This window comes from Procambarus clarkii, chromosome 80 (assembly GCF_040958095.1).
Source record: "Procambarus clarkii isolate CNS0578487 chromosome 80, FALCON_Pclarkii_2.0, whole genome shotgun sequence".
NCBI classification, from domain to species: Eukaryota; Metazoa; Arthropoda; class Malacostraca; order Decapoda; family Cambaridae; genus Procambarus; species Procambarus clarkii.
This window is the reverse complement of record NC_091229.1, coordinates 18,663,306-18,689,589: the sequence shown is the minus strand read 5'-3', so window position 1 is coordinate 18,689,589 and position 26,284 is coordinate 18,663,306. Positions and strand designations below refer to the sequence as shown.

General features: G+C 42.1%; 3 protein-coding genes across 11 annotated transcripts in view; 2 read left to right on the top strand and 1 right to left on the bottom strand.

Moving 5' to 3' along the window:
• LOC123746355 (uncharacterized) overlaps nucleotides 1-26,284 on the bottom strand; it is a 38,186-nt gene that overhangs the window by 1,686 nt on the left and 10,216 nt on the right. For 2 of the 5 annotated variants that reach the window (XM_069314860.1, XM_069314862.1), the window contains 5 exons: nucleotides 17,739-17,947; nucleotides 2,091-2,260; nucleotides 1,523-1,643; nucleotides 1,210-1,307; nucleotides 580-701 (listed from right to left, as the gene is read on the bottom strand). In XM_069314860.1, coding sequence (XP_069170961.1) covers nucleotides 580-701; nucleotides 1,210-1,307; nucleotides 1,523-1,643; nucleotides 2,091-2,198 — 449 coding nt within the window. In that variant the 5' untranslated portion in view covers nucleotides 2,199-2,260; nucleotides 17,739-17,947. Of the gene's footprint in view, nucleotides 1-579; nucleotides 702-1,209; nucleotides 1,308-1,522; nucleotides 1,644-2,090; nucleotides 2,288-4,496; nucleotides 4,624-17,738; nucleotides 17,948-26,284 lie in introns of those variants that run through there. The other 3 variants (XM_045727823.2, XM_045727822.2, XM_069314861.1) reach the window with 3 other exon arrangements.
• Nucleotides 6,406-12,145, top strand: LOC123746181 (uncharacterized). Its single transcript, XM_045727505.2, has 6 exons — nucleotides 6,406-6,463; nucleotides 7,932-8,078; nucleotides 9,005-9,125; nucleotides 9,339-9,439; nucleotides 10,036-10,180; nucleotides 10,666-12,145. Exons 2-6 carry the CDS (start codon nucleotides 8,061-8,063, stop codon nucleotides 10,794-10,796), a joined length of 516 nt encoding a protein of 171 aa, XP_045583461.2. The 5' UTR covers nucleotides 6,406-6,463; nucleotides 7,932-8,060; the 3' UTR covers nucleotides 10,797-12,145.
• Nucleotides 14,422-26,188, top strand: LOC123746356 (uncharacterized). 5 transcript variants are annotated; one of them, XR_011225143.1, is made up of 8 exons: nucleotides 14,422-14,535; nucleotides 15,343-15,521; nucleotides 15,931-16,048; nucleotides 16,152-16,315; nucleotides 18,718-18,798; nucleotides 21,933-22,044; nucleotides 23,534-25,434; nucleotides 25,483-26,188. XR_011225143.1 is itself a non-coding variant. In XM_045727824.2 (7 exons), exons 2-7 carry the CDS (start codon nucleotides 15,510-15,512, stop codon nucleotides 23,575-23,577), a joined length of 531 nt encoding a protein of 176 aa, XP_045583780.1. In that variant the 5' UTR covers nucleotides 14,422-14,535; nucleotides 15,343-15,509; the 3' UTR covers nucleotides 23,578-26,188. The 5 variants fall into 5 exon arrangements, 4 of the variants coding, with proteins under 4 accessions (XP_045583780.1, XP_045583782.1, XP_045583781.1 ...); XM_045727824.2 differs by having other exon boundaries at nucleotides 23,534-26,188; XM_045727825.2 differs by having other exon boundaries at nucleotides 14,478-14,567; nucleotides 23,534-26,188.

The following is a 26,284-nucleotide window of genomic DNA, read 5'->3' as shown; positions in this document are numbered from 1 at the left end:
CCCCCCCCCCCCCTTCTCTCTCCCTCCCCCCCCCCTTCTCTCTCCCTCCCCCCCCCCTCTCTCTCTCTCTCTCTCTCCCTCTCTCTCTCCCTCTCTCTCTCTCTCTCTCTCTCTCTCTCTCTCTCTCTCTCTCTCTCTCTCTCTCTCTCTCTCTCTCTCTCTCTCTCTCTCTCTCATCAGATAAGTCGTAAGAATAGCCCACAAGTCAAGAAACATTCCCAAAATATCCCCATAAGGGTAATGAACACATTCATCTAGATTGAAATATAAGGGAGAGTGAATATAACCAGACTGGTGTAAGGGATCATTGCTAGTCCAAAAGGTGAGAACACTGTTATATCCGGAACATTGCCAGATCAGGGGAAGAACATTGCTAGACCAGATCACGGAGCATTGCAAAACCAGGACACGTTACTAGACCAGAAGGAGGGAACGTTGCTAGAGCAGGAGGATACATTAGCCCAGAAGGAGGGAACGTTGCTAGACCAGGAGGATACATTAGCCCAGAAGGAGGAAACGTTGCTACCCAGGAGAAGGGAACGTTGCTAGCCCAGAAGAAGTGAACATTTCCATACTAACTTCCTTGAGCGTCGTCCCTCTCCCATCATCAAGCTCATGTAGTTCGGATTAGCGTAGTCGTTGGAGGCGGAGGTCGGGGCGCGGCGCAGTTGCTGCTGCTGGCGCTGCTGGAGGGACTTCAGCTGTGGATAGAAGTGTGTACAGCTGTTAGAACTTTCCATGAAAGCGACAGTAGGCAAAATCCTAATGTTAAAGGAAAAATACTAAGAAACACTCACCTATTTCTGGAAACAGATTAAGAACGGCTCACCTGTTTCTGGAAACAGATTCTGATGGATTCACCTGTTTCTGGAAACAAATTCAGAAGGACTTTTTATCTTGAGGTTATCTTGAGATGATTTCGGGGCTTTTTAGTGTCCCCGCGGCCCGGTCCTCGACCAGGCCTCCACCCCCAGGAAGCAGCCCGTGGCAGCTGACTAACACCCAGGTACCTATTTTACTGCTAGGTAACAGGGTCATAGGGTGAAAGAAACTTTGCCCATTGTTTCTCGCCGGCACCCGGGATCGAACCCGGGATCACAGGGGTTAATAGGGCTCACATGCTTCTGGAAACAAATTCAGGACTCACACACATACTTCTAGAAAGAGATTAAAGACACTTCTGTTTCTGGAAACAGATTCAGGACCCACCTGATCTTGAACAGTGACGCCCCCAAATACGGCCTGGTTGAGAGGGTCATTAGGACAGATTCTTCTGTAACGATCCTCCAGCTCGTCCGTGGCCCAACCTGGATTCAAAAATGATCCACATTGAAGGAAATAAAGATGAGTTCGAATATTTCTGATTACATTTTACGGGATTTATATCTAATAACGTTAATAATAAATCGTCTGTTATTCTTCTTCAGTGTTTTATTACTCTTATTAGGATATAAATCCTCTTAAGAGCCTATAAAGAGAAGGATATGACTTTCTCAGAGACGCCATCTTGCCTATAACTCACCTAGAGACATCATCTTGTATAATGACTGGGTCAGGAATATGTCGTATGGGAGGAAGACACAGATGAGGATGCTGACAGCAATGTTCAGAGCTATGAGAACCATGTACCTCGTATTGCGATTCTGTAGGAGTGAAGGTATACATGGGAGAATGTGGGTGTACATGATGGGAGTATGCAGAAGAATGCGTAGCACGTATAGGACTTGTAATATGTTCACAGATTACATTTTGGGAGAAGTTAGCACTAAAATACAAATATAAATTAAAGAGAGAGAGAGAGAGAGAGAGAGAGAGAGAGAGAGAGAGAGAGAGAGAGAGAGAGAGAGAGAGAGAGAGAGAGAGAGAGAGAGAGAGAGAAAGAGAGAGAGAAAGAGAGAGAGAGAGAGAGCGAGAGACGAGAGAGAGAGAGAGAGAGAGAGAGAGAGAGAGAGAAAGAGAGACGAGAGAGAGAGAGAGAGAGAGAGAGAGAGAGAGAGAGAGAGAGAGAGAGAGAGAGAGAGAGAGAGAGAGAGAGAGAGAGAGAGAGAGAGAGAGAGAGAGAGAGAGAGACAGAGAGAGCAGGTACTCACCAATCCCGTACTGGGGTCTGAACCCAATTCAACGGAGAAGGAGGACACATTGTCCTCGCATCTCGTGGAGTACCAGTAGTCATCTTCAATATAGTACTGGTAGGCCATCCCTCCTCACGCCCTGGCGGGAGTCCTCCCCGCTCTGACACACACACACACACGCCGGAGCCCTGCGGTAGAGGAGATGGCAGCAACACCTAGGACATTAGCGGAAATTACAATGGAGGTGAAAATATTGCACCTATTAACGTATGTACTTTGAGCATTTGTTATTCGTATGGAGGACAACAAAGATAAATTTATATCTGATTCTAAAATGTTTATATTTCAGGGAAAAACACGAATCAAGAAAACTATCTTTCTTGAAGAGAGGGCAAACCCGTTTCCAGTCTTAGTGCTTCAAGTGTGGTCCACATAGGGGCTCCCAAGGCAGCATTCATGGCATTGCTTTGTGCTACTTCAAGCTTTTTCCACTGTTGTTTTGATAGGCTTGTGAGTGCAGGTGAGGTATAGTCGATCACTGATCTGACTGCCTGTACATAATAAGTGCGAAGGACTTCCAGATTGGCTCCTCCAGAGAGGGAGGTCAGCGACCTGAGGATTGCCGTCCGGGCCGCAGTTCGTTCTCTCAAGTAAGTGACCTCAGCATTAAAATTTGTGTCCAGGATTATTCCTTAATACTGATAAGTGTCCACCCATTCAATTGGTTCACCCTGTACTTTGAGTTGGTTGTTGGGCTTCACTATTTTTATGCGTATGGCTTTTGTCTTTGTGGGGTTTAGTTTTATACCAATCTGCTTTGCCTCTTCACTGATGCAGTCTAAGCATTTGGGTGCAAGGCGCGTCGCAACCCTTCCTTTTATGATGATGACAAAGTCATCCGCATTGTTTAGGAGCCTGCAGTGTTCCGGGAGTTTCAACCTCATTATTCTTTCCATTAAACAGTTGAAGAGAAGGGGGCTGAGAATGCCCCCTTGCGGTGTACCATTTTCATGTATTTTGTAGTCAGAGACTGTGCCATGAAGTTTCCCTCTTGCTTCTCTGTTTATGAGACAGTTTTTGGTTCAGGAGAGCAGGTTGCCTCTGACCTCTTTGTCAATGAGGCAGCAGAGAATAACTGGGGCGCTAGCCAGTTCAAAGGCTTTCTCGAGGTCCAGGAATATCAGCATTCCTGGTCTGTCATTCAGATGGTCTAACAGAGTTGTAATACATTCCACTGTGCCAACCCCTCTTCTGTAGGCATACATATCTTAGTGCAGTTTCCACTCAAGTCTGTTGAGTGCCATTCTGTCAGCCGTCTTGGCTGCACAGCTTTGGAGAGAGATAGGCCTAGGATTAGCTGGATCTTTGGATTTTGGGATCGGCACTAATTTAGCTGTTGTTGTTGTTGTTTAAGATTCAGCTACTGGGAACAAAAAGTTCCACGTAGCACGGGCTATGGTGAGCCCGTAGTGGACTTACCTGGCACAGGAACGCTAATTTAGCTGAAGCAACTGAATATCTATATAAAACAGAGCGAGGTGAAGTAAGGTGTCGCTTAGGGCTAATAAGCCTTATGCAGTTTCCTTACTGCCCATGTTCTTATAATAAGAACTTGTTTTGGCAACAGGTTGCCAACCATGTAACTCTAACAATTGAAACATCTTGTAAATAAATGCATATAATAACATAAAATAGTATCCAAAAATAATCTACCATATTCGCTCTGCTTTACGTAACTGTTCAGGGGCCAGATTCACGAAAGCACTAACGCAAGTACTTACGAACGTGTACATCTTTCCTCAATCTTTGCCGGCTTTGGTTACATTAAGTACACAGTTTACAAGCATGAAAACTTGCCAATCAACTGTTGTTATTGTTATAAACAGCCTCCTGGTGCTTCGGAGCTCATTAACTGTTTAAAAGTTGTAAACAAAGCCGCCAAAGATTGAGAAAAGATGTAAAGGTTCGTAAGTGCTGGCGTAACTGCTTCGTGAATCTGGCCCCAGATTCACGAAAGCACTTACGAACGTGTACATCTTTCCTCAATCTTTGACGGCTTTAGTTACATTTAATAAACAATTTACAAGTATGAAAACTTTCCAATCAACTGTTGGTATTGTTATAAACAGCCTCCTGGTGCTTCGGAGCTAATTAACTGTTTAATAATTGGAAATAAAATCGCCAAAGATTGAGAAAAGATGTACAGGTTCGTAAGTGCTTGCGTAAGTGCTTTCGTGAATCTAGCCCCTGAAAAAGTGGAGTTGAGCTTTCAGCAGTTTAGTAACTAATGGTGCGTAAAAAAAATTATGCGAGTTTCACTCCCCACTAAACAGCTTCAATACTTTCTCATAGATACAACACATTCTTATGACTTCACTGTATAATTACAAGAAATGCGATAATAATAATTACAGCAATTATTACCAAATCTGAGAAACGCCGTTGACTGAGCAGCCGCCCACACAGTTACGAGAGCTGGTGACCACTGTCCCCGGCGTACCACTGGTAATGGTGGTGGAGGCAGTTGGCGCCTGCGCAAGTTCAAGTTCAAGTATGTTTATTGAAACAAGAAAGAAATACATCTCAAAGGGATAGAGTAGCCTAGGCTATTCCTATCTCCCAAAAAGTGGTCCTTCGAACACCACTAGTATACAAAACTGAAGCTAAATAATAATTTATTTATTTATTTATTTATTTATTTATATACAAGAAGGTACATTGGGTTTGTGAGAATACATAGCATAGTATTTACAATCTTGTAAAGCCACTAGTACGCGCAGCGTTTCGGGCAGGTCCTTAATAATCGTAGAAAAGCATCTCAGAACTCAACATTTAGCAATTTGATTTAATAATAAAATTAATAATATTTTATTTATGAGATATACAGAGTGTCAATTGCAGAAGTTACTTAGTAAATATATATTTACATAATTACGCACAACGTTAAGAGAGTGTGCTAGATATTAAGATTGTGAAACCGACTCAAGACAATCGACTTGAGAATGGTCCAGGACGGACCGAAACGTCGTCATCCCTTCAACTTCTAGTGTGTGGTCTGGTCAACATACTTCAGCCACGTTATTGTGACTCATCGCCTGCATAAGATTGTGAAGATTGAGACACATTAGGGGTATATAACTATTTTTTTTTATCTGACTGCCATGACTGACTATAAAATTTCATACTTATATATAGACTTTCACAGCCTACAAGTCTAGGGTTCGATTCCCGCAGCAGTACATAAGCGTTGCGAGCACACACACAGTAGACGGTCAGAACAATTACAATTTTTTACAATTACAGTTATTATTACAAATAATAGAGAAAAAGACGGGTTGTACCACAAGCATAGCTCTCATCCAGTAACAACACTTAGGTAATTACACCCACAGGTTCTTCTCACAGGTAATTCTCACACACACACAAAGGAGAAGCTTCACAGGTATGCACTAGGCTAGTCCCTGAACTAAAAGGTATGAGTTACGAGGAAAGGCTGTGGGAATTGCACTTCACGTCGCTGGAAGACAGAAGAGTTCGGAGATATGATCACCACATACAAAATTCTCAGGGAAATTGACAGGGTAGATAAGAACGGATTATTTAGTACGGATGGTAATCGCAGAAGGGAACAAAGGCTAGAAACTGAGTGCCCAAATGAGCCACAGAGACATTATAAAGAGCTTTCTCAGGGTGAGAGTAGTTAATAAATGCAATGCATTAGGAAGTGGAGGCTGACTCCTTACACAGTTTAAAATGTAGAAATGATAGAGCGCAGTACGCTCAGCAACCTGTACTGCAAGTAGATTGACAGTTGAGAGCCGGAACCAAAGAGCCAAAGCTCAACTTGGTGAGTACACAATTAGCCCCCCACTCCTAGGTTCCAAGCTCAACAAGCCACAATGTTGGACAGAAAACAGATGTTTTTTTTTCACCCACAGGGTTATAAACCCGTGGAACCGCCTACCCGCCCAAGCCGTAAATGCCAAAACTCTGTTAACTTTAAAATCCAGCTTGAAAAAATCATCACGATAAATGAGGGGACCTTGGACAAGCAGCCGGCTTCCTGTCCTCGTCGAGGCCATTAGAATGTTAGTGACCCTCAGGCAAATTCAGGGAACCGGTTTCCCAGTACCTCACCCACAGACATAAATACGTTTGTTCATCATTAAATTTATCTTTAATTCCAAATAAAATAACCTGCAAATTAAACAAAAATTTCTGATAATACCCCTCCTAATTAGAAGTCTAAAAATATATTTAAATAAAAAATAAAGAGCGCAACGATAAAAATGTTATCAAACCCGACACGCGGCGGCCATCTTGGCGTCCACATCCCAAAGGAAGAGAGTTTAAACAGCTAAGCGTCACTCCTCCGTTAGCTTCACCAACAGGTAAGAGTCAACAGTGCTTAGTTCCACTAATTCCTGCCCGAAACGCTTTGCGTAATAGTGGCTTTAGGCATTGTATGTACTAGCTCTATCTATAAAGCCAACAAACTTTGTAAATCTCTTTATGTATGTACCTTACCTAAATAAAGATTATTATTATTATTATTATTATTATTATTAATTACTCAACTGCTCTGCGCAGTTTGAGGCTGAAGTTCAATTTGATGGAAAATGAGGTTGTCCCAAAGATATATTGACTCCCCCTCCCAACCAAACCTCATCCCCCGGATTCACAATATTGCGTTTTCGTTCCTAAAGCAAATATTAATTTGTGAATATTTTTTTTGTTAGTATTTATAGGAGATATTATTATTTGTGTTAATTATTTTTATTTTAGTATTATTTTATTTATTATATTGCTGTCAATTATTTGATTAGACGATATTTTCATTATCAATTGTATTAATTGAATTTCTTTAATCAATGTTCCGGTTGATAAACCATTACATAACGGGTTATGACAAAATAACTCTTCCTCTTATAAATTGATTAGTTTTCGCTCTACGGCAAAATATCGACGTAATTCAAACTGAAAATTTATTTTCCAATTAAATTTTGGAATTTTCTTTCTTCCCAAACAGCAAGTTAAGGGACCTCTGGTAGGTCAGGAGGGCAGGAAGTTCTCCTAAAGTTTCAAAACCTCATGAAAACGGTTAATTGAAAGTTTCCTCTCCTAACCTAACCGAGAAAGCCAGAGGACCCAAAACAGAAAACGGGACAGTACGTCACTTTCGCGAGCCGATTTCATTTTCAATTACGTTGATTTTTAGCCCGAGTGCGCATACGAGCGAAAAGCGACGTAATTTGTAAGATGACGGGTTGAGTTACTATTACTTTAATGATTTTATTAGTAATAATTACTATTGTTATATTTATTATTGCTAATTTAATAAATTATTTGTATTATTATTATTATTTTCTATAAACCATTATTATTTATACTAGTTATTATTGTTAGTATATTTTTGTAGCCATTATTTATTTATTTATGTATTTTATTATTATTACTATTATGACAGTGGTGGAAATAAGTTGGCTCGGCGCATCATTTTGATCATTACTTCTGCACTTGTTCTCTAAGACAACATTCTATCATTGAATGTTGATTTGCACTGCACTTCTGCACTTGTTCTCTATGAACACTTACCGTTTTCAGCATCTTATATCGGTTTCCAATGTTCTTTTTGCATTTAACAACATTTTTTATATTCTTTTACAAAGTTCCCTTCAATTTTCCATCGTTCTCTGCCGTTCCTACTCCACCACTCTCCCTCACTACTCTCCAACACTCTCCTCTACCACTCTCCAACACACCAACCCATCTCCACCGTCGTAGCGCCCGCAGTAACCCATTTCTCTGACATATTTTCTTCCTCCTTCCACCAACACTACTAACAATCTCCACCACCAGCACCACCACCAATCTCCACCACTGGCTGCAGGGCAACAATGGGCATCCAGTACATAGACCAGACGGTGCAGAACAGTCCTCAACAAGAGTGAGGCCAAGGTTAATGACTTCATTCAGAATTTCAACGAAATGCCAAAGCACGACCCGGTGAGTTTAGGGGCGGCCCTCTCTCACTTATTTCCCGGGACCTGGTGAGTTTAGGGGCGGCCCTCTCTTACTTCCCGGGACCTGGTGAGTGTAAGGGGCCCTCTGTCCCTTATTTATCAGGACCTGGTGAGTCTAGGGGGGCCCTCTGTCCCTTATTTCCCGGGACCTGGTGAGTCTAGGGGGCCCTCCCTAGGGACAATCCACACTACATATTTAATATTATTTGTGACAGTTTTAATATTAATTATTATAAAATATTGTTATTAATTATTATTATTATTATTGTTATTATTATTATTATTATTATTATTATTATTATTATTATTATTATTATTATTATTATTATTATTATTATACATAGTTATTACTCGTGTCTCTCTGTCTCGCTAATTCTCTCTTCATTTGTTATCTCCTCCCTCCCGCCCTTCCTCCCCCCCCTCACACTCCCTCTCTCTCTCCCCCTCCCTCACACTTCCTCTCTCTCTCCCCCTCCCTCACACTCCCTCTCTCTCTCCCCCTCCCTCACTCTCCCTCCCTCACTCCCCCTCCCTCACTCCCCCTCCCTCACTCTCCCTCCCTCACTCCTCCTCCCTCATTCCCCCTCCCTCACTTTCCCTCCCTCCCTCTCTCCCCCCCTCACACTCCCCCTCCCTCACTCTCCCTCCTCACTCCCCCTCCCTCACTCCCCCTCCCTCACTCTCCCTCCCTCACTCTCCCTCCCTCACTCCCCCTCCCTCACTTCCCCTCCCTCACTCCCCCTCCCTCACTCTCCCTCCCTCACTCCCCCTCCCTCACTCTACCCACCCCTCACACACCCCCTCCCTCACTTCCCCTCCCTCACTCCCCCTCCCTCACTCTACCCCCCTCACACTCCCCCTCCCTCACTCTCTCCCTCCCTCACCCTCCCTCACCACGGGCCCCAACAGACCCTGGAGAGCGCCAAGGAGACGTTGCTGTGGCTGCAGATGGCGTCTCTCCTCACCACCTTCCTCATCGCCCTCACCGCCATGAGGATGCTCCGGCGCCAGGTGCACCACCAAATGGGAGGTGAGGCCCCCCAACTAACCTCATTAACCCCCCCACCCACCACCTACACCCATCTAGATACTAACCTCATTAACCCCCCCACCCGCCACCTACACCCATCTAGATACTAACCTCATTAACCCCCCCACCCACCTACACCCATCTAGATACTGACCTCACCCCCACCTACACCCACCCAGACACTAACCTCACACCCCCACCTACTCCCACCAGAGTGGGAGCACCACAGGACTGTGTTGGCCGCCCTCAAGATGAGAACTTTGGTCATCTCTGCGCGTCGGAACTTCGCCTATGGTGGCGCCTATCTCCCCAAGGTCAGCCCTGTGTCGTGTGTCATGTCGCCTGTGTCGTAGGTGTGTCGTATGTGGCATCTGTTGCGTTGTGTGTCATCTGTGTTGTGTGTCATATGTTTCGTAGCATCGTGTGAGACGTCTGTGTAGCGTTTGTTGACATTTGTGTCGTGTGTGTGTGTATCTGTTTCTTCTATGTATCATGCCTCTATTGTGTCATATAGCCCCGTTTCATATGCCAGTGTTGTGTCATGCGTGTCATATTTCTATGGAGTATTTCCTTATTATTGTGTCATAAACATCAAGTCCTACCACTATTCCTGTGTCATGCCCCACCACCCTCCGTGTCATCCTACAACATCTCCCTATCTCCCCAGGACTAACCCAACATTTACACAACCAGTTACGAAACCTTTGCATCTTTCCTTAACCTTATTAAAAGCGGCTTATTAAATATTTATTAAACAGTTTTATGAGCTCTGAATCACCACGCGGCTGTTTATAACAATAACAACCTTGGGTTGTGAAGTTTCCAAGCTCATCAGCTGTTTAATAAATGTAAACAAAGCCGCCGTGCTTGAGGAAAGATGTACAGGTTTCGTGGCCCGTGTGCTCTGCAGGCGTTGATAGACTCGCCGAGGTCGTCCTTGTACTCGTCGCTGGAGAACGACTACGAGAACCCCGATTACGTGGACATGGTGATGGACTTGAAGGGTGGGAATCCACAGGACGCTCGCAGGCGTTCGGGCGCACCGCGCCGCTCCGGTGAGTCTTATACTCACAGGCGTATGTGAGGTACTCACAGGCGTATTCACATACGTGTGTGAGTATAGTGAGGCATACTAATACACAAACACATGCGTGAATACACACACACACACACACACACACACACACACACACACACACACACACACACACACACACACACACACACACACACACACACACACACACACACACACACACACACATGCACACATGTGGGCTGGGTGGCCGAGTGGACAGCGCTCTAGACTCGTAGACGTAGACCGGGGTTCGATCCCCGCACCCGGCGGAGACTGATAGCCAGAGTTTCCTTAACCCTGATGCCCCTGTTACCTAGCAGTAAATAGATAACCAAAGAGCCAAAGCTCAACCCCTGCATATATAAATTCAGATTTTATAATTGGTAAAGAATGCTAATAAAAATTCCATTTCGCTTTAATATACATATTTATACATTATATGTATATGTTTGTGTCTATCAGGATGCGACTCCCAGATGTCGGACCCTTATGAGGAGGTGCCTGTGGTACCTCATATCAGTGGTGGAGATGGTACCCCTGAGGCCTGTGAGGAGAAGGTTGGTACCCCTGACCAACCTGGCGACATATATTAGTACCAGGCTCGCTCTCTGTCTGTCTGTCTGTCTGTCTGTCTGTCTGTCTGTCTGTCTGTCTGTCTGTCTGTCTGTCTGTCTGTCTGTCTGTCTGTCTGTCTCTCTCTCTCTCTCTCTCTCTCTCTCTCTCTCTCTGAAAGGATGGGAAGCTGCCATTTCTAGATGTAACAGTCACGGAAAGGAGCGGAGGCTTCCACACTGCAGTCTACACTAACGAAACAAAGATAGAAATGTGCCTCAATGCCAATAGTGACTGCCCAGACAGGTACAAGAGGAGTGTTGTTAATGCTTATGTCGACCGTGCTCTCAACCACAGCTCAGGATGGAAGCAAGTCGATGAAGAACTCTAGCTGTAGGGTAAGGCAGTTGTGCAGTTGTGAGCCTAGTCAACAACGGCTTCTCTAATGGTTTTCTTGAAGACATCATAAAAAGAAAGGTGAAACGCCACACAACCTCTGAAGAGTCAATCAACACAACACATGTACCCCCAATTAGACTATTTTACAGGAACTTTTTTTTCAACGGCTCATAAAACGGAGGAAAGTGTCCTGAAAGATATTGTTGATAGGAACGTTATCCCTACAGACAAAAATCAGAAAATATAATTGACGATTTACTATAAAACCATAAAAACGGCCAACCTACTTATGAGAAACTCCCCAGACACCAAGCAGAACGCCTTGAAGGATACCAACGTCGTCTATGCCTTCAAATGCCCACTTGGGGACTGTAAGTCCCAAAGAACTCAGTATATAGGCAAGACAACAACGTCTCTTTCCAGGCGATTAACAATGCATAAACAACAGGGCTCCATCAAGGAACATGTAATCTCTTCCCACAACCAGACCATCACCAGAGAAATCTTAACAAACAACACAGAAATCATCGATATAGCGATAGCAGGAGGCTCGACATCTGCGAGGCACTACACATCAAGAAGTCAACACCAGCAATCAACGGTCAATTAATGCACAACTATATTCTACCCACTTCAAGACTCCGAACCAATATAGAAGCATCAAGAGGAAGTGTTGATGTTATGGGCCAATAGGCCTTCTGTAGTTACTTCCATTCTTATGTTTTTATACTCATTGGATCGTGTTCTATCATGTGCAAACCTCACCCAAAACTTTTGTACCATATCACCTCACCCAAATGCAAGTATAAGTATGGATGTATTTTGCGTGTTAACTCTGGTTTCCCTTCAAAACGCATAAATCTTTCTTTCGCCTGCGTGTTTTCAGGTTACAGTTGTGTGTGTAAACTAAAGTCTTTGAAAATGTAATATGTTATTATGCAACGCGTTCAGGCGTCGCGTCAGACTACAAATAAAAATGAATTTAGGAGAATTGATTTTTCATTAACCATTGACAGTGAAAAAAACATAAGAAATATTGAGAAAATTCGTGTTAGAATTATTAATCTCTCCTTTTCGGTCACACACACATATATATATATATATATATATATATATATATATATATATATATATATATATATATATATATATATATATATATATATATATATATATATATATGTCGTACCTAGTAGCCAGAACTCACTTTTTGGCCCACTATGCAAGGCCCGATTTGCCTAATAAGCCAAGTTTTCCTGAATTAATATATTTTTTCTAATTTTTTTCTTATGAAATGATAAAGCTACCCATTTCATTATGTATGAGGTCAATTTTTTTTTATTGGAGTTAAAATTAACGTAGATATATGACCGAACCTATCCAACCCTACCTAACCTAACCTAACCTATCTTTATAGGTTAGGTTTGGTTAGGTAGCCGAAAAAGTTAGGTTAGGTTAGGTTAGGTAGGTTAGGTAGTCGAAAAACAATTAATTCATGAAAACTTGGCTTATTAGGCAAATCGGGCCTTGCATAGTAGGCCAAAAAGTGAGTTCTGGCTACTAGGTACGACATATATATATATATATATATATATATATATATATATATATATATATATATATATATATAAATATATATATATATATATATATATATATATATATATATATATATATATATATATATATATATATATATATATGTCGTACCTAGTAGCCAGAACGCACTTCTCAGCCTACTATGCTAGGCCCGATTTGCCTAATAAGCCAAGTTTTCATGAATTAATTGTTTTTCGACTACCTAACCTACCTAACTTAACCTAACCTAACATTTTCGGGTACCTAAACTAACCTAACCTATAAAGATAGGTTAGGTTAGGTTAGGTAGGGTTGGTTAGGTTCGGTCTTATATCTACGTCAATTTTAACTTCAATAAAAAAAAATTGACCTCATACATAATGAAATGGGTAGGTTTATCATTTCATAAGCAAAAAAATAGAGAAAATATATTAATTCATGAAAACTTGGCTTATTAGGCAAATCGGGCCTTGCATAGTAGGCTGAGAAGTGCGTTCTGGCTATTAGGTACGACATATATATATATATATATATATATATATATATATATATATATATATATATATATATATATATATATATATATATATATATATATATATATATATATATATATATAGTTCTGAATAATGTTTCATTATTTTTAACCTGAATTTGCCTGAGGGTTACTATCTCTCAAGTGGCCTCGACGAGGACAGGAAGCCGACGGCTTGTCAAAGGTTCCCCTTATTGTCATGATTTGATCTACTTAAGAGCTTAAATTTCAGCAGTTCCCTGGGTTTATAACCCTGTGGGTGGAAAAGCATCTCCTGTTTTCTGTCCTGCATTGTGGCTTGTTATGCTTGCAATGGTTGCTCCTTATTTGTGTTACATCTGACCTTGTAAATAAGTAAACTGGATCGGTATCCTCAAAATTGCTCAGTATTTTCAAAGTTTCGATGAGATCAGCCCTGTCATGTCTGGTTTGTAGTGTTGTTAGCCCTGTGGCCCTCAGTGCGCACTATGGCCAAATTTGGACGTAATTTGAAATGAAATCGACTCACAAAAGTGACGTACTGTTTTGTTTTCTGTTTGAGTCTTCCGGCTTACTCGGTAAGCTTAGAAGAGGATTCTTTCCATTAACGTTTTTCATACCGTTTTTGAAACTTTATGAGAATTTCCTGCCCACCTAACCTATCAGAGGACCCTTAACTTACTGTTGTTGAAAAAAAAATCCCAAATTTATATTTATTTTTTTTTCATTTTCAAATTACGTCCATATTCGGCCATACGGGCAAACGGCCAAAAGCGACGTTCTTTTTAAGAGGACAGGTTGCCTTACTAACTAACTCTCCAGTGGTTGTCAGGCCTTAAGCCCAACACCAAACCACATCAGAAGGTAATTATCAGGATAAAGCACTAACCCACTAATACTATATAGCACTTGGACGGTACATATGGACAAGGATCTGGGATAAGAAAGAGGGAAGAAATGATGCCCAACCACTTAGGCACTTGGCAAGCGCCCTGATTGCAACTCAAGAGATCCATTCTTCAGCCCTGTAATTCTCTGAATTGAATATGAGTGGCCCCTACCCAGCAACGTTACAGCATGCTCATGATGGCGACGATACAGAGAGATACAGATAGACAGAGAGATACAGGGAGAGGGAGGGAGAGATACCATAACTTCCTGTGTGTTTACTTCCACTGACAATACCATTACTTCCTTATCACCCGCGTCTTTGGCTCCACGGCTTCCTGGCGTCACCAGTCGTCTTCTGTCGCCGTGTCTTAGCTGACGTAGCTACGTCAGGGTCACAGGTAAGCTGTTGTAGCTACGTCAGGGGTCACAGGTAAGCTGTTGTAGCTACGTCAGGGTCACAGGTAAGCTGTTGTAGCTACGTCAGGGGTCACAGGTAAGCTGTTGTAGCTACGTCAGGGTCACAGGTAAGCTGTTGTAGCTACGTCAGGGTCACAGGTAAGATGTCATAGCTCTGATGATAGATAAGAACCATCTCTACCTCTCTATAGTATCTTTTCACATAATTGTTATGCTAAGTGTGGGCACGTATACCCCCTATTCCATCACATTGTATTTATTTATGTTGAATTCCATCAGCCATGTGTTCTTCTATTCATTTATTTTGAAGGACAAGACAGTCATCTAAGTCTTTCACTCTTCCTCTTCGTGTGATAGCTACGTGGCTACGTCCTCGACTGACAATTGGGGATCCTGGGGTTCGATTCCCGGGCGGGACAGAAATGGTTAGGCACGTATCATTTCACCTGACGTTCCTGTTCACCTAGCAGTAAGATAATAATGATAATAATTGATTCACAAGAAGGTACAATGAAAAGACACTAGCACGCATAGAGGTTTCGGGCAGGTCCTTAATCTAACATAGGGCGCCTGACAGCTGGGTGGTCAGCGCTTCGGATTCGTAGTGAGGTTCCGGGTTCGATCCCCGGTGAAGGCGGAGACAAATGGGCAAAATGTTTCTTTCACCCTGATGACCCCTTTCACCCATTATAATCTACGTGCTATTTACCACCTCAATGCGTATTTTGATTACAGAATCTATTAGAACTTGAATATATATTTACCATTGGCTCTTACCTCCTCGGCAGGATAAGAGAGTGGAAGTCAACAAGGCAGCCAGCCAGGGAGAGACAGAAAGAGAGACAGAGAGAAAGAGAGACAGGCAGACAGACAGGCCAGCAAGCATCACAGCGCGGGAAGCCTCAACAGCGCCGTCCCACAAACTCCGCTGCTGTTAAGTAACAAGAACAGCACCATGAACCCAGACGTAAGTTGCTGGTTGTAAATCTGGTCACGTTGATGTGTGCTGTGAAGGCCCAGCTGGCCGTCAGACCTTTGTGCACACTATTTAATGATTACATTATTTCCCGCGCCTCTTGTGCCCTAGATCCTGACGAAAGGAGGATATCCAACGACCTGCTTCGTGTTTCTAATCCCTCCTGTATCCTAGTCCTCATGTCGGAGCAGCCTGTTATCTTCATTTGCCACTCCGTTAAAAATCCAACCTTTCAGCCCAATCAGGAACGTACGAAGCCTAGCAACCCACATTAATGTATTGAGTCCCGAGTTGTCACTGTTCATAATACGTTGCAATTTGCAACAGTTATTGGTTACGATAACTTGCAAAACCGCGACTCGTTAGTTGAGAGGCTGAAGGAGCTAACTGTCTCCTGCAGGAGGTGGAGACGAGGGCTCTGCTGTGGAGCATCACCTGCGGCATCGTGCTGGTCCTGGCTGTCATGGTGGCCATCACCTGCCTCCTCCTGCGGCACAACGCGCGACACCAACAGTCTGGTGAGTCACGCTTCATGTTAGAGGGCGGGTGGAGAGAGAGAGAGAGAGAATGTGTGTGTGAAGTAGCCTAGTGGTGTGTAACGAGTGAGTACCCACCCTTCAGGTCGTGCTGGAGGAGGAGGGGTTAAGGGCACCAGCCGACGGGATGCGACCAGACAACGACCCAAGACGATTGACGAAGGTTATATCGAGCCACGCGCCGTCAACCTTACCTCGGGACGACCCCAACCCATCGGGAACCCCAAGATGGCCGACCACCATCCCCAAGTGAGTCAGGGTGCTAGCGTTGCTGTTCTCTTTTCCATATAGCTTTTCCTCTCTTCCATTGGGAGTCATATGGACTCACACGAGTCCATATGCTTCCCAAATGGCGTACCTATTCACAGTAAAGCCTATCAAATGGACTCTGTCATAGGTGAGTTTAAAGTAGGTGAATGTAGTCTTCACAGTGCCCAACATCCCTGGTGAGTGCAAGTTCTCAAAGGACGATTCCAACCTCCTGGAGTGAAGTTGGTAGGTTACCTACCCTTGTTTATTGAAGGTTCTTCAAATAGTTCCTCTTTACCTCCGAAGAGGTATACAAAAATATCGAGGTGACTTAGGGGTGGTGTTTAAAAAAAAACCTTCTTACAAGATGATTCCATGAATTTTAAGTGACAATACTCACCCCAGGTGAGTACATTCGTTAGGCGACAAGCTTATGGGGTGTAGGTTAGGGGGGGGGGTGGAGGTTAAGGTGTATGGTAAATGCAGCTGCATTATACGGCTACAGTGATGTGTATACATGTATTAATCAGGGTTGCAGTGTAGCGACTGATGTGGAGCTCTCACATCCGAAGTCCTCTCACCCCACTCTCACTTATAACTCCCACACTTATCTCCCCACTCTCACTTATAACCCCCACAACTCTCACCAGGACGTAGCTACACGATCAGCAGAAAGCATCTACAGGAATCAGAAAGAGAGAGAATGATTTGGGAATGGATATAACTCCAACACTAACACCAGAGGTAAACATAAACAGGATAACATCGGCGGCAGATGAGACGCTGGCAAACATTAGAACATCGTTTAAAACCTAAATCAGGGCTCCTTCAAGGCAATCTACACAGCTTTGTTATACCAACACTGGAATGTGCAGCACCGGCTTGGAAGTCACACCTTGTGAAGCATAAAACTAAAATTAAAAAGGGACAAAGGTTTGCAACAAGATTGGTTTCAGAGCTAAAAGGGTTAAGCTATAAGGATCGGTTAATGAAACTAAATCTCACAATCCTCGAGGACTGAAGAAACAGAGGGGGGATATGATCACAACATACATGATACTAAGGGAAATAAACAAGGACAAGGACAGCCTCTTCAAATTGAGATAAAGTAGGATAAGAAGACATAAGTGGTAGATGGAAAGTGAAAGGCAATGAAAGATGTTGTGGAAGCCACCTTAATCCACAACTTTAAAGCCAGATTTGACAAGGAATTCGAACACTTGGATGGTTCAGTTATAACAACAAGACTGGTAGACGCGGCAGAAAGAGGTAGACCTCACTTAATTATCAGTAGACATTGATAATTATAAATACTGCTAGATAAGTATCTCTCACCCATCACAATTTTCCTTATATATACACTGAAGTGTGTATGTTTCGGACGTGGGTACTTGGGTTAAACTCTACCCACCTGTGTACTCACCAAGCTGATTGATTGATTGATGAAGATTAAGCCACCCAAAAGGTGGCACGGGCATGAATAGCCCGTAAGTGGTGGCCCTTTTGAGCCATTACCAGTATCAAGAGATGATACTGGAGACCTGTGGAGGTGCGACTGCACACTGCGTGACGGGAGATGTCTCCCTCACCAAGCTGGGCCATGATGGTATATCTATCTGTCAACTCACCAAACTGCAACATGAAACTAAACTGAAGAAACTGCCCGAAACGCTCTGCGTGTTAGAGGCTTTACAAGAATGTAAAAATATCAATGCAATGTACTCTCATAAACCTAATGTACCTTCTTGTCTATAAATAAATAAATAAATAAATAAATGAAGGTATATACTCACTGTGTACTCACCAAGTTGGGACATAAGATTTATAATATAAGCTGAATCTTATTATAAATCTGTGTTTGCCACTCAAGTTACCTCACGTGATAATAGCAAATAATTTTCGAGATTATTTTGCAAAACCGTCCTTTATCACTAGACCGAAGAATCAGCTAAGACTTCACCTGTTGTCAACATGCATCACCCAACAGTCTGATCAATCCAACAATACCATGACAATCAAAACTTAAACGTTCCTCTATGACCAGTAGGCTATTTTTCTCAAAACCATTAGGCTTGACGTTAGGCTACTGTGACGGCCTTCGTAGCCTCACTATCAAAATAGTAAGTAATTTGAGTATGGCTGGTCACTCTAAAACGTGAATGAAATAATCATAATGTAAATATCAAAAGATTATAGCAATAACACGCTGAAATATACAAAAATATATAACAAGTAGCCTGGTCACTGGGTATAGGTGCAGTTTCCTAACTTCTTCCATGTGAATAATACAACTATACATTAGCAAGTCTGGCAAGGCTGAACGAACACTGTGGGGAATCAAGACTTACCTGTCTCATCTATTAAAGCTCAAAGTACTAGCCTTTATATTTTCTTCATGATAGGAGCAGTTTGCGCGAAGGTTTTCTCCCCCTGAAGACTTCCCGAGTGCCAAAGTTGGGCGCCGCGTCAATATTTATGGCTTGGTAAGGCTTGAATGTTGTCTGTTTAGTTAAGACTTGTTTGAGTTGAGAGTGGTGAGCCCCAAGTGTTCCTTGGAGGGGTAAAACGCAAAGCCTTGCCATTATATATATATATATACACTTTCGCCTGTCGGAACAAAACGTCCCTGAAGGCTCCAAGCTGTTGACCTTGAGAGACAAGTCAGATCGTACACAAAACAGTTTCCCCCAACGGATCTTAAAACCTACCTAACTTTTACCATTCTAACCAAACTTAACTCAGCCAAACCTAACACAGCCTAACCTAAACTAATACATTCTAACCTAAGAATATATATACGATTCTGATAATCAGAAATTGAGTTTGGTCGAACTGTCTTGTGTATGAATTGCCCGTATTCCGTTCTTTGTTTGCTAGGGTTACGTTTTCTGTGCGATTGGTCTGGGTTGTGGCCAAATCTAGTTGTTAGTTTTTTTATTGTTAAAACCTATGTGTTGTTAGATTGTGATGTGTTAGCTTAGTTTATGATATATTAGCTTAGTTTATGATATATTAGCTTAGTTTACATTATGTGTTAGCTTAGATTATATTTTAGATTAGATTATGATGTGTTAACTTAGATTAGGACATGTTAGCCTCGATTAAGTTACGCAAGGTTAGCTAGGCTAGTTACAGACGTTTGTTATTACAATGTTTATATATTTATAATAAATTATACACTGAAGGTAGGTCTCTTAAAATACATGAAATATTTTAGATATGGGGTATTACAGGATTAAAGAAGAGCTGCTGTTTATTATTAGTATTCACGCTACACAGCTTATTGATTAACCTCATGTATGTCATTTATCTACTAGAAGCGATCAAATAAGAATCCAGTACAAGGATCTAAGATAGTGTATATTTTGTAACAAGATGATGTAACTTGAATCCGACCGTCTGTGTGGTTTAAGTTAAAAAATAATAAAAAATAAAATGTTTATTTAGGTAAGGTACATACATACAATAAATTTTTACAAAGATTGGTTGACTTATAGGTAGAGCTAGTACATACAATGCCTAAAGCCACTATTACGCAAAGCGTTTCGGGCATTGCAAAGCGTTTCAGGCAAGTTGTATGAATGGGTAAGATATGGATAGACTCGATATATTTAGCTAATCCTTTGACTGCTTAATATTTCACATGTGTTATGGGCTCTATATTGAAGGGCACTATAACTGAAGGGGTTAAATTCTCGATTGAAATTCATTCTTGTACTGTGATGTCTGAAACATTGGATGCAATATTTACTTGTTTCTGGAACGTAGCAGCGGAGGAAAGTTTAGTGTGTCCTAGCCTTATTCCGTTTATTGTTTTATCTATTTCTCTACTTTTTTCTGGTGTTTCCAATTATGTTGAAGAACATTATAGCTGGTTGGGAAGTTGTTGACCAGACCACACACTAGAAATTGAAGGGACCACGACGTTTCGGTCCGTCCTGGACCATTCTCGAGTCGATTGTGTCCAGGACGGACCGAAACGTCGTTGTCCCTTCACTTTTTAGTGTGTGGTCTGGTCAACATATTTCAGCCAGGTTGGGAAGTCGCCAAATAATGTTGGTAGTGGTAACGCAGGATCCACACAGCGCTGGTGACTGCCTCTCTCGGCAACCTGTCCCCAGGGAGAAGATTGATTGATGAAGATTAAGCCACCCAAAAGGTAGCACGGGCATGAATAGCCCGTAAGTGGTGGCCCTTTTGAGCCATCTGTGGAGATCTGTGGAGGTGCGACTGCACCCTGCGTGACGGGAGATGTCTCCCGTGCCCAGGGAGAAGATCAGCTCAAGGGAATGGATTGGGAACGACTACTTAATTAGTGCTATTATCGGCAATCTATCCATGGTTAGGCTAAGTTATGGTTACTTTAAGGTTTAAGTTATGGTTAGGTTAAGGTTTGAATAGGTTGTTAGGTTTCATTACGTTAATATGATGTATTATTGATTATTATTATAATGTGAATAAAATTGTGAAATATGCAGTCCTCGTGGTGTAGTGGTAAGACACTCGCCTGGCGTTTCGCGAGCGCTTTGTCCTGGTTCGTATCCTGGCCAGGGAGGATTGACTGGGCGCCAATCCTTAACTGTAACCTCTGTTTACTCAACAGTAAAATAGAAAAATGGGTACCTGGTTGTTAACCGATTTGGCGGGTTGTATTCCGGGGAACATAGGATTAAGGACTTGCACGAAACGCAATGAGTGCTAGTGGCTGTACAAGAATGTAAGAACTCTTGTATATATAAATAAATAAATAAATAAATGAAAATAAAAACTATTTGAGTGTGTCCGCGAATTCCGTTACAGAACACCAAATTCTTCAAAAAGCTGTTTTAGCATACACTTTTTATATTTTAAACTAGCGATTTATATTACAATAAATTTATAACTTTAGAATAAACTTTGTTTACGACAAAGGTTCATTTGTCAGTTTAAATGTAGACTATTGGTGGAATCGTAATATGCTTTCAGAGTTTCAGACCATCACAAATATCCAAGTGGTTTGAGGGTGGGTGCAATTTCTTATGGTAATGGGTTTGGTCTGAAGACGGCTTCCTCTCGGAGCATATACAGTGTGTATAATGTGATATTAAATGTCCCGGTGCACTAGAATATCGGCGTAATTCTTCTTCTTTCTGAACTGGATCTTTCACTGCTCTTATCTGAACCTTCACTATAAGAAGTTGAAGGGCTACTGGTCCATTTTCTCTGAGGGTCCAAAATATATCAACATTTCTGTTGAAAGTCTTCTTCCCGTGCTCTCAAATTCTCAAACTCGTGAATTAACCTCAACCTCGATAAAAGCCTAACGTATATGATGAATACACTCTGGCTTCCTGTCCCCTACACAATGAATTATTAATTTGTATTTCCTTCTTTAATAGACTGAATCACTCACACGAGGACCTGGAAAGCTTCGTGAACATAATTACAAAGAAGCCTCTCGCCTCACTCTTTCCTCCAGACCTCTCACCCCGCTCTCCCCCACTCTCACGACACTCTCCCCCTAGACCTCTCACCCCACTCTCCCCCACTCTCACGACACTCTCCCCCTAGACCTCTCACCCTCCCCCACTCTCACGACACTCCCCGTAGACCTCTCACGCCACTCTCTCTTCCTCAGGAACACTCAAAAAGCTCCTCTCTGGAGGGCCACATATACGACGAGCCCGAACACAAGACCAGTGACAGTCCCTCAGAGAACAAGTATTACAACGCTAGTGAAACATCCTCAGGTAAGTAGATACCTCCTCCTTCACCTCTTCTTCCTCCTCCTCCTCTGGGGAGTAGAAACGTACTCCTCAATAGCACGCATAGCTAGAGAATGAATGGCATAGCATCTAGAGCAAGAGTATAGCCGAAACTACTGCATAGCCACATTCTAAGGAAAACGTTGTGAACAAATTATTACACAAAAATAACACTGAAATATGTGAGATACTGAACAAAGTCTTTCTGGAAGTGTTTAGACTAGAACCTGAACATCTTCCAGAGGCAAAGAACATTACATCCTTGAGTGAGCCTAAGAACTTGAGAATAAATAAAATCGCAGAAGGCCTATTGGCCCACACTAGATAGTTCCTATTTACATTCACCCAAACTCGTGCATGTGTCTAACCTACGCTTGAAACGATCCAGAAGACTGGAAGTTACAGTAGAAGAGATTAGAAAGCATCTTAGGGATTTAGGTGTGTTGAAAGTCATAGGACTAGAAAGAGGTCTCCCCATATGGATGCTAAAGAATACAGCTGAAACTCTGAGCAAACTTCTCTCATAATCAACATTACTTCATTAGAGAGTGGAGAACTACCAAACAGCTAGAAGACTGCTATGACACTGTAAACGAAAGTAGATAAACAGGAGGCAATAAATTACAACATTGTGTTATTGGCATCTGCACCTTGTAAGGTCCAAGTAACTCCCTCGAATGGACAAATTTTATAACAACGTTTTAACACAAGTTCCCAAACAGAACAGGCTACAAAACGGGTTCCAGGACGAAGAGGGCTGAGCTACGAGAACAGGCTGGGGAAACACCATACTGGAAAAATGGAAAAGCAAGAGGCTACAAAATAACAACAGTTACCATTCTTAGAGACCCCAGATTAGCATCAACGACAGGGCGGGACGACAGGACATGGGTGGAAACTCGAAAGTCAGATAAGACATAGGAACGTTTTCAATCACTTCTTCAGTGTAAGAGAAATGAACAAGTGCAATGAGCAGAAAGAGGCAGGTGTTTGAAGCCTAACACTATACCTAGTTTCAAAAGTATTATAAGACAAAAGTGCGCGGTGAGCCCTTGCCGTTGACGACTGATAGGCGGGGCCCAGGAGATGAAGCTTGCTCTGCAAACAAATATAATACATATATATAAATGCACACATTACACAATCAAACATTTGCCCATGTCAAACAGTTCCTATTGATTCCCAACTATGCTCTCCCATGTATTTGTCCAGCCTAATGTGTTGTTTACACATTCTAATTCTAATCTTTTACTAGCTCCAATTCTTAATATAAACTTTTACTCATTCGAATCTAAGCTTTTGATTATTATTATGATGAATTTATTGTTTTAAAACTGTATTAATGGTAATGGAACGGTTTTGCGTATGCTAGACTCGCGTCCAGGACGTGTTACTGAAAGCTGTGGTGTTGCTGAGAGCTGTGGTGTTGTTGAGAGCTGTAGTTTTGCTGAGAGCTTCTTCTCTATCGTTGCAGGTTCTGGGGAATATGAGAGAGTAAGCTACTACGCTAACTCTTAGGCCAGCAGCCTCCTGCTACCCACTGATGCGTCTTGGTTTTAATTCACTCACCCAGCATGAATACCAATGCCTTTACTCACATTACCACCGCCAGTAAAGCTATAACTCACAAAGTTAACCCAACCATTTCAACTGGTCGGTAGAGCAATGCCCTCGCTTCTTGCAGGGTCGGCGTTCGATTCCCGATTGTCCAAGGTGGGTAGGCTCTGTTCCCATATCCCGTCTTCATATTCCAGCTCATTGTTCTCATATCCCAGCTCCTTGTCCTCATATCCCAGCTCCTTGTCCTCATATCCCAGCTCCTTGCCCTCATATCCCAGCTCCTTGTCCTCATATCCCAGCTCCTTGTCCTCATATCCCAGCTCCTTGTTCTCATATCCCAGCGCCTTGTCCTCAAATCCAAGCTCCTTGTTCTCATATCCCAGCTCCTTGTTCTCATATCCCAGCTCCTTGTTCTCATATCCCAGCTCCTTGTCCTCATATCCCAGCTCCTTGTTCTCATATCCCAGCTCCTTGTTCTCATATCCCAGCTCCTTGTCCTCATATCCCAGCTCCTTGTTCTCATATCCCAGCTCCTTGTTCTCATAACCCAGCTCCTTGTCCTCATATCCCAGCTCCTTGTCCTCATATCCCAGCTCCTTGTCCTCATATCCCAGCTCCTTGTCCTCATATCCCAGCTCCTTGTCCTCATATCCCAGCTCCTTGTTCTCATATCCCAGCTCCTTGTCCTCATATCCCAGCTCCTTGTCATCATTCCAGGTGCTCAAATTGTACCAAAATTGGCTTAGTGATTTCTCTTGAAATTTCCTTCCTTTCCTCTGCCGATTTCCTCGACGTCTTAAGAGGAACGCTACCTGAATTTACCTGAGGGGCCACCATATATCTGTCAACCAGCATCTTGGGGGACCACCATCATGGAAGACCACTGTCTTGAAAGATCACACTACCTGAATGAAGAAACAATATACAACACAAGAGGTCCCACCCCTTCCCCCTTTTAAACGCATGGTAGTAATATAGCAAGCTTCCTACTGCCTTGGAAACAATATAAGCATCGCCCCCACATCATGGAAGCAACATATGGATCTCCACATCAACATGAGCATAACGTTAACATAGGAAGCAGCATAGGCAACCCTTCATCTTGCTTAGTAGGAATTCGTACGTACTTAGCTCTTAAATAGTAGTATACTGACTAGTAAGGAATTCTTTTAAAATAAATAAAGCTAAAATACAAACTTAAATATAAGGAGGGTAGAAATAGCCTAAGCTACTCTATCCCTTTGAGATGTATTTTCTTGTCTCAATAAACATTCTTCAACTTAAATATTCCTAGGTCTAGTATAACACACACATATATGTACTATATTAGGCTTCAGATATCGTGTAGTAGGCCTAGGGAGGTTAGGCTACGTTAGTTTAGTTTGTCAAAGCAACACACGTAAAAAAAATAGTTTTCCGGTTTGTCCAACTCAAAAGTTTAGATTTCTACGTTCTAATGTCCTTTGGCAAAATGATAACACGATGGGAAGTCCTACCACCAAGGAATTCCTTAGTGGTCAGGGAGATGTGAGAAGCACATACTTCACATTCACCTATCATCCAGGATAGGGAGTATGTGAGAAGCACATTCTTCACATCCACCTATCATCCAGGATAGGGAGATGTGAGTAGCACATTCTTCACATCCACCTATCATCCAGGATAGGGAGATGTGAGTAGCACATTCTTCACATCCACCTATCATCCAGGATAGGGAGGTGTGAGAAGCACATACTTCACATCCACCTGTCATCCAGGATAGGGAGTATGTGAGAAGCACATACTTCACATCCACCTATCATCCAGGATAGGGAGGTGTGAGAAGCACATACTTCACATCCACCTATCATCCAGGATAGGGAGTATGTGAGAAGCACATACTTCACATCCACCTATCATCCAGGATAGGGAGGTGTGAGAAGCACATACTTCACATCCACCTATCATCCAGGATAGGGAGGTGTGAGAAGCACATACTTCACATCCACCTATCATCCAGGATAGGGAGGTGTGAGAAGCACATACTTCACATCCACCTATCATCCAGGATAGGGAGTATGTGAGAAGCACATACTTCACATCCACCTATCATCCAGGATAGGGAGATGTGAGAAGCACATACTTGCTTAAACATATCATTCATACGCTATCAGCGAAAAAATTGTAATTCTAGATTAATTCTGAATGTCAAATTCTCAATAATTATACTTTACTACTTTGGAAAGATATGGAAAGATATTAATCATAATGTAATAATTATACAAATGATTACCTACAAATATATTTAAGAAATATAAATGTTTGTTCTAGTTTAGGAGGCCTGGTCGAGGACCGGGCCGCGGGGACACTAAGCCCCGAAATCATCTCAAGATAGTTATAATTGTAATTTCAATGATTGAAATTAACCTAAGTGTTACTTCTATATAATTATTAAATAATGTGAAATACTGAAAAAATTGTAAACTGTGTTCTTAGTTCAAATTAAATGTCATAAGTGTATGTCCTTAAACAAGCTAAGTATTGTTTGTACGTATAATAATATACAAATAAATATAGCATTCTAATTTAATACAGTTTTACTAATGCTAACCCAGGAAAACTGTTAGGCTACTGTTAATCTCTTTTTTTTTGTATCAGACGTTTAGTTAGTATATCAAAAATTTAC

Bases quoted from the DNA above. Each gene is read 5' to 3' on its own strand.
- LOC123746181 (XM_045727505.2), top strand. The intron at 9,126-9,338 runs GTGAGGCCCCCC...TACTCCCACCAG, and splicing joins GGTGCACCACCAAATGGGAG to AGTGGGAGCACCACAGGACT. The intron at 10,181-10,665 runs GTGAGTCTTATA...TGTGTCTATCAG, and splicing joins GGGCGCACCGCGCCGCTCCG to GATGCGACTCCCAGATGTCG.
- LOC123746356 (XM_045727824.2), top strand. The intron at 16,049-16,151 runs GTGAGTCACGCT...CCCACCCTTCAG, and splicing joins CGCGCGACACCAACAGTCTG to GTCGTGCTGGAGGAGGAGGG. The intron at 18,799-21,932 runs GTAAGGCTTGAA...TCTCTTCCTCAG, and splicing joins GCGTCAATATTTATGGCTTG to GAACACTCAAAAAGCTCCTC.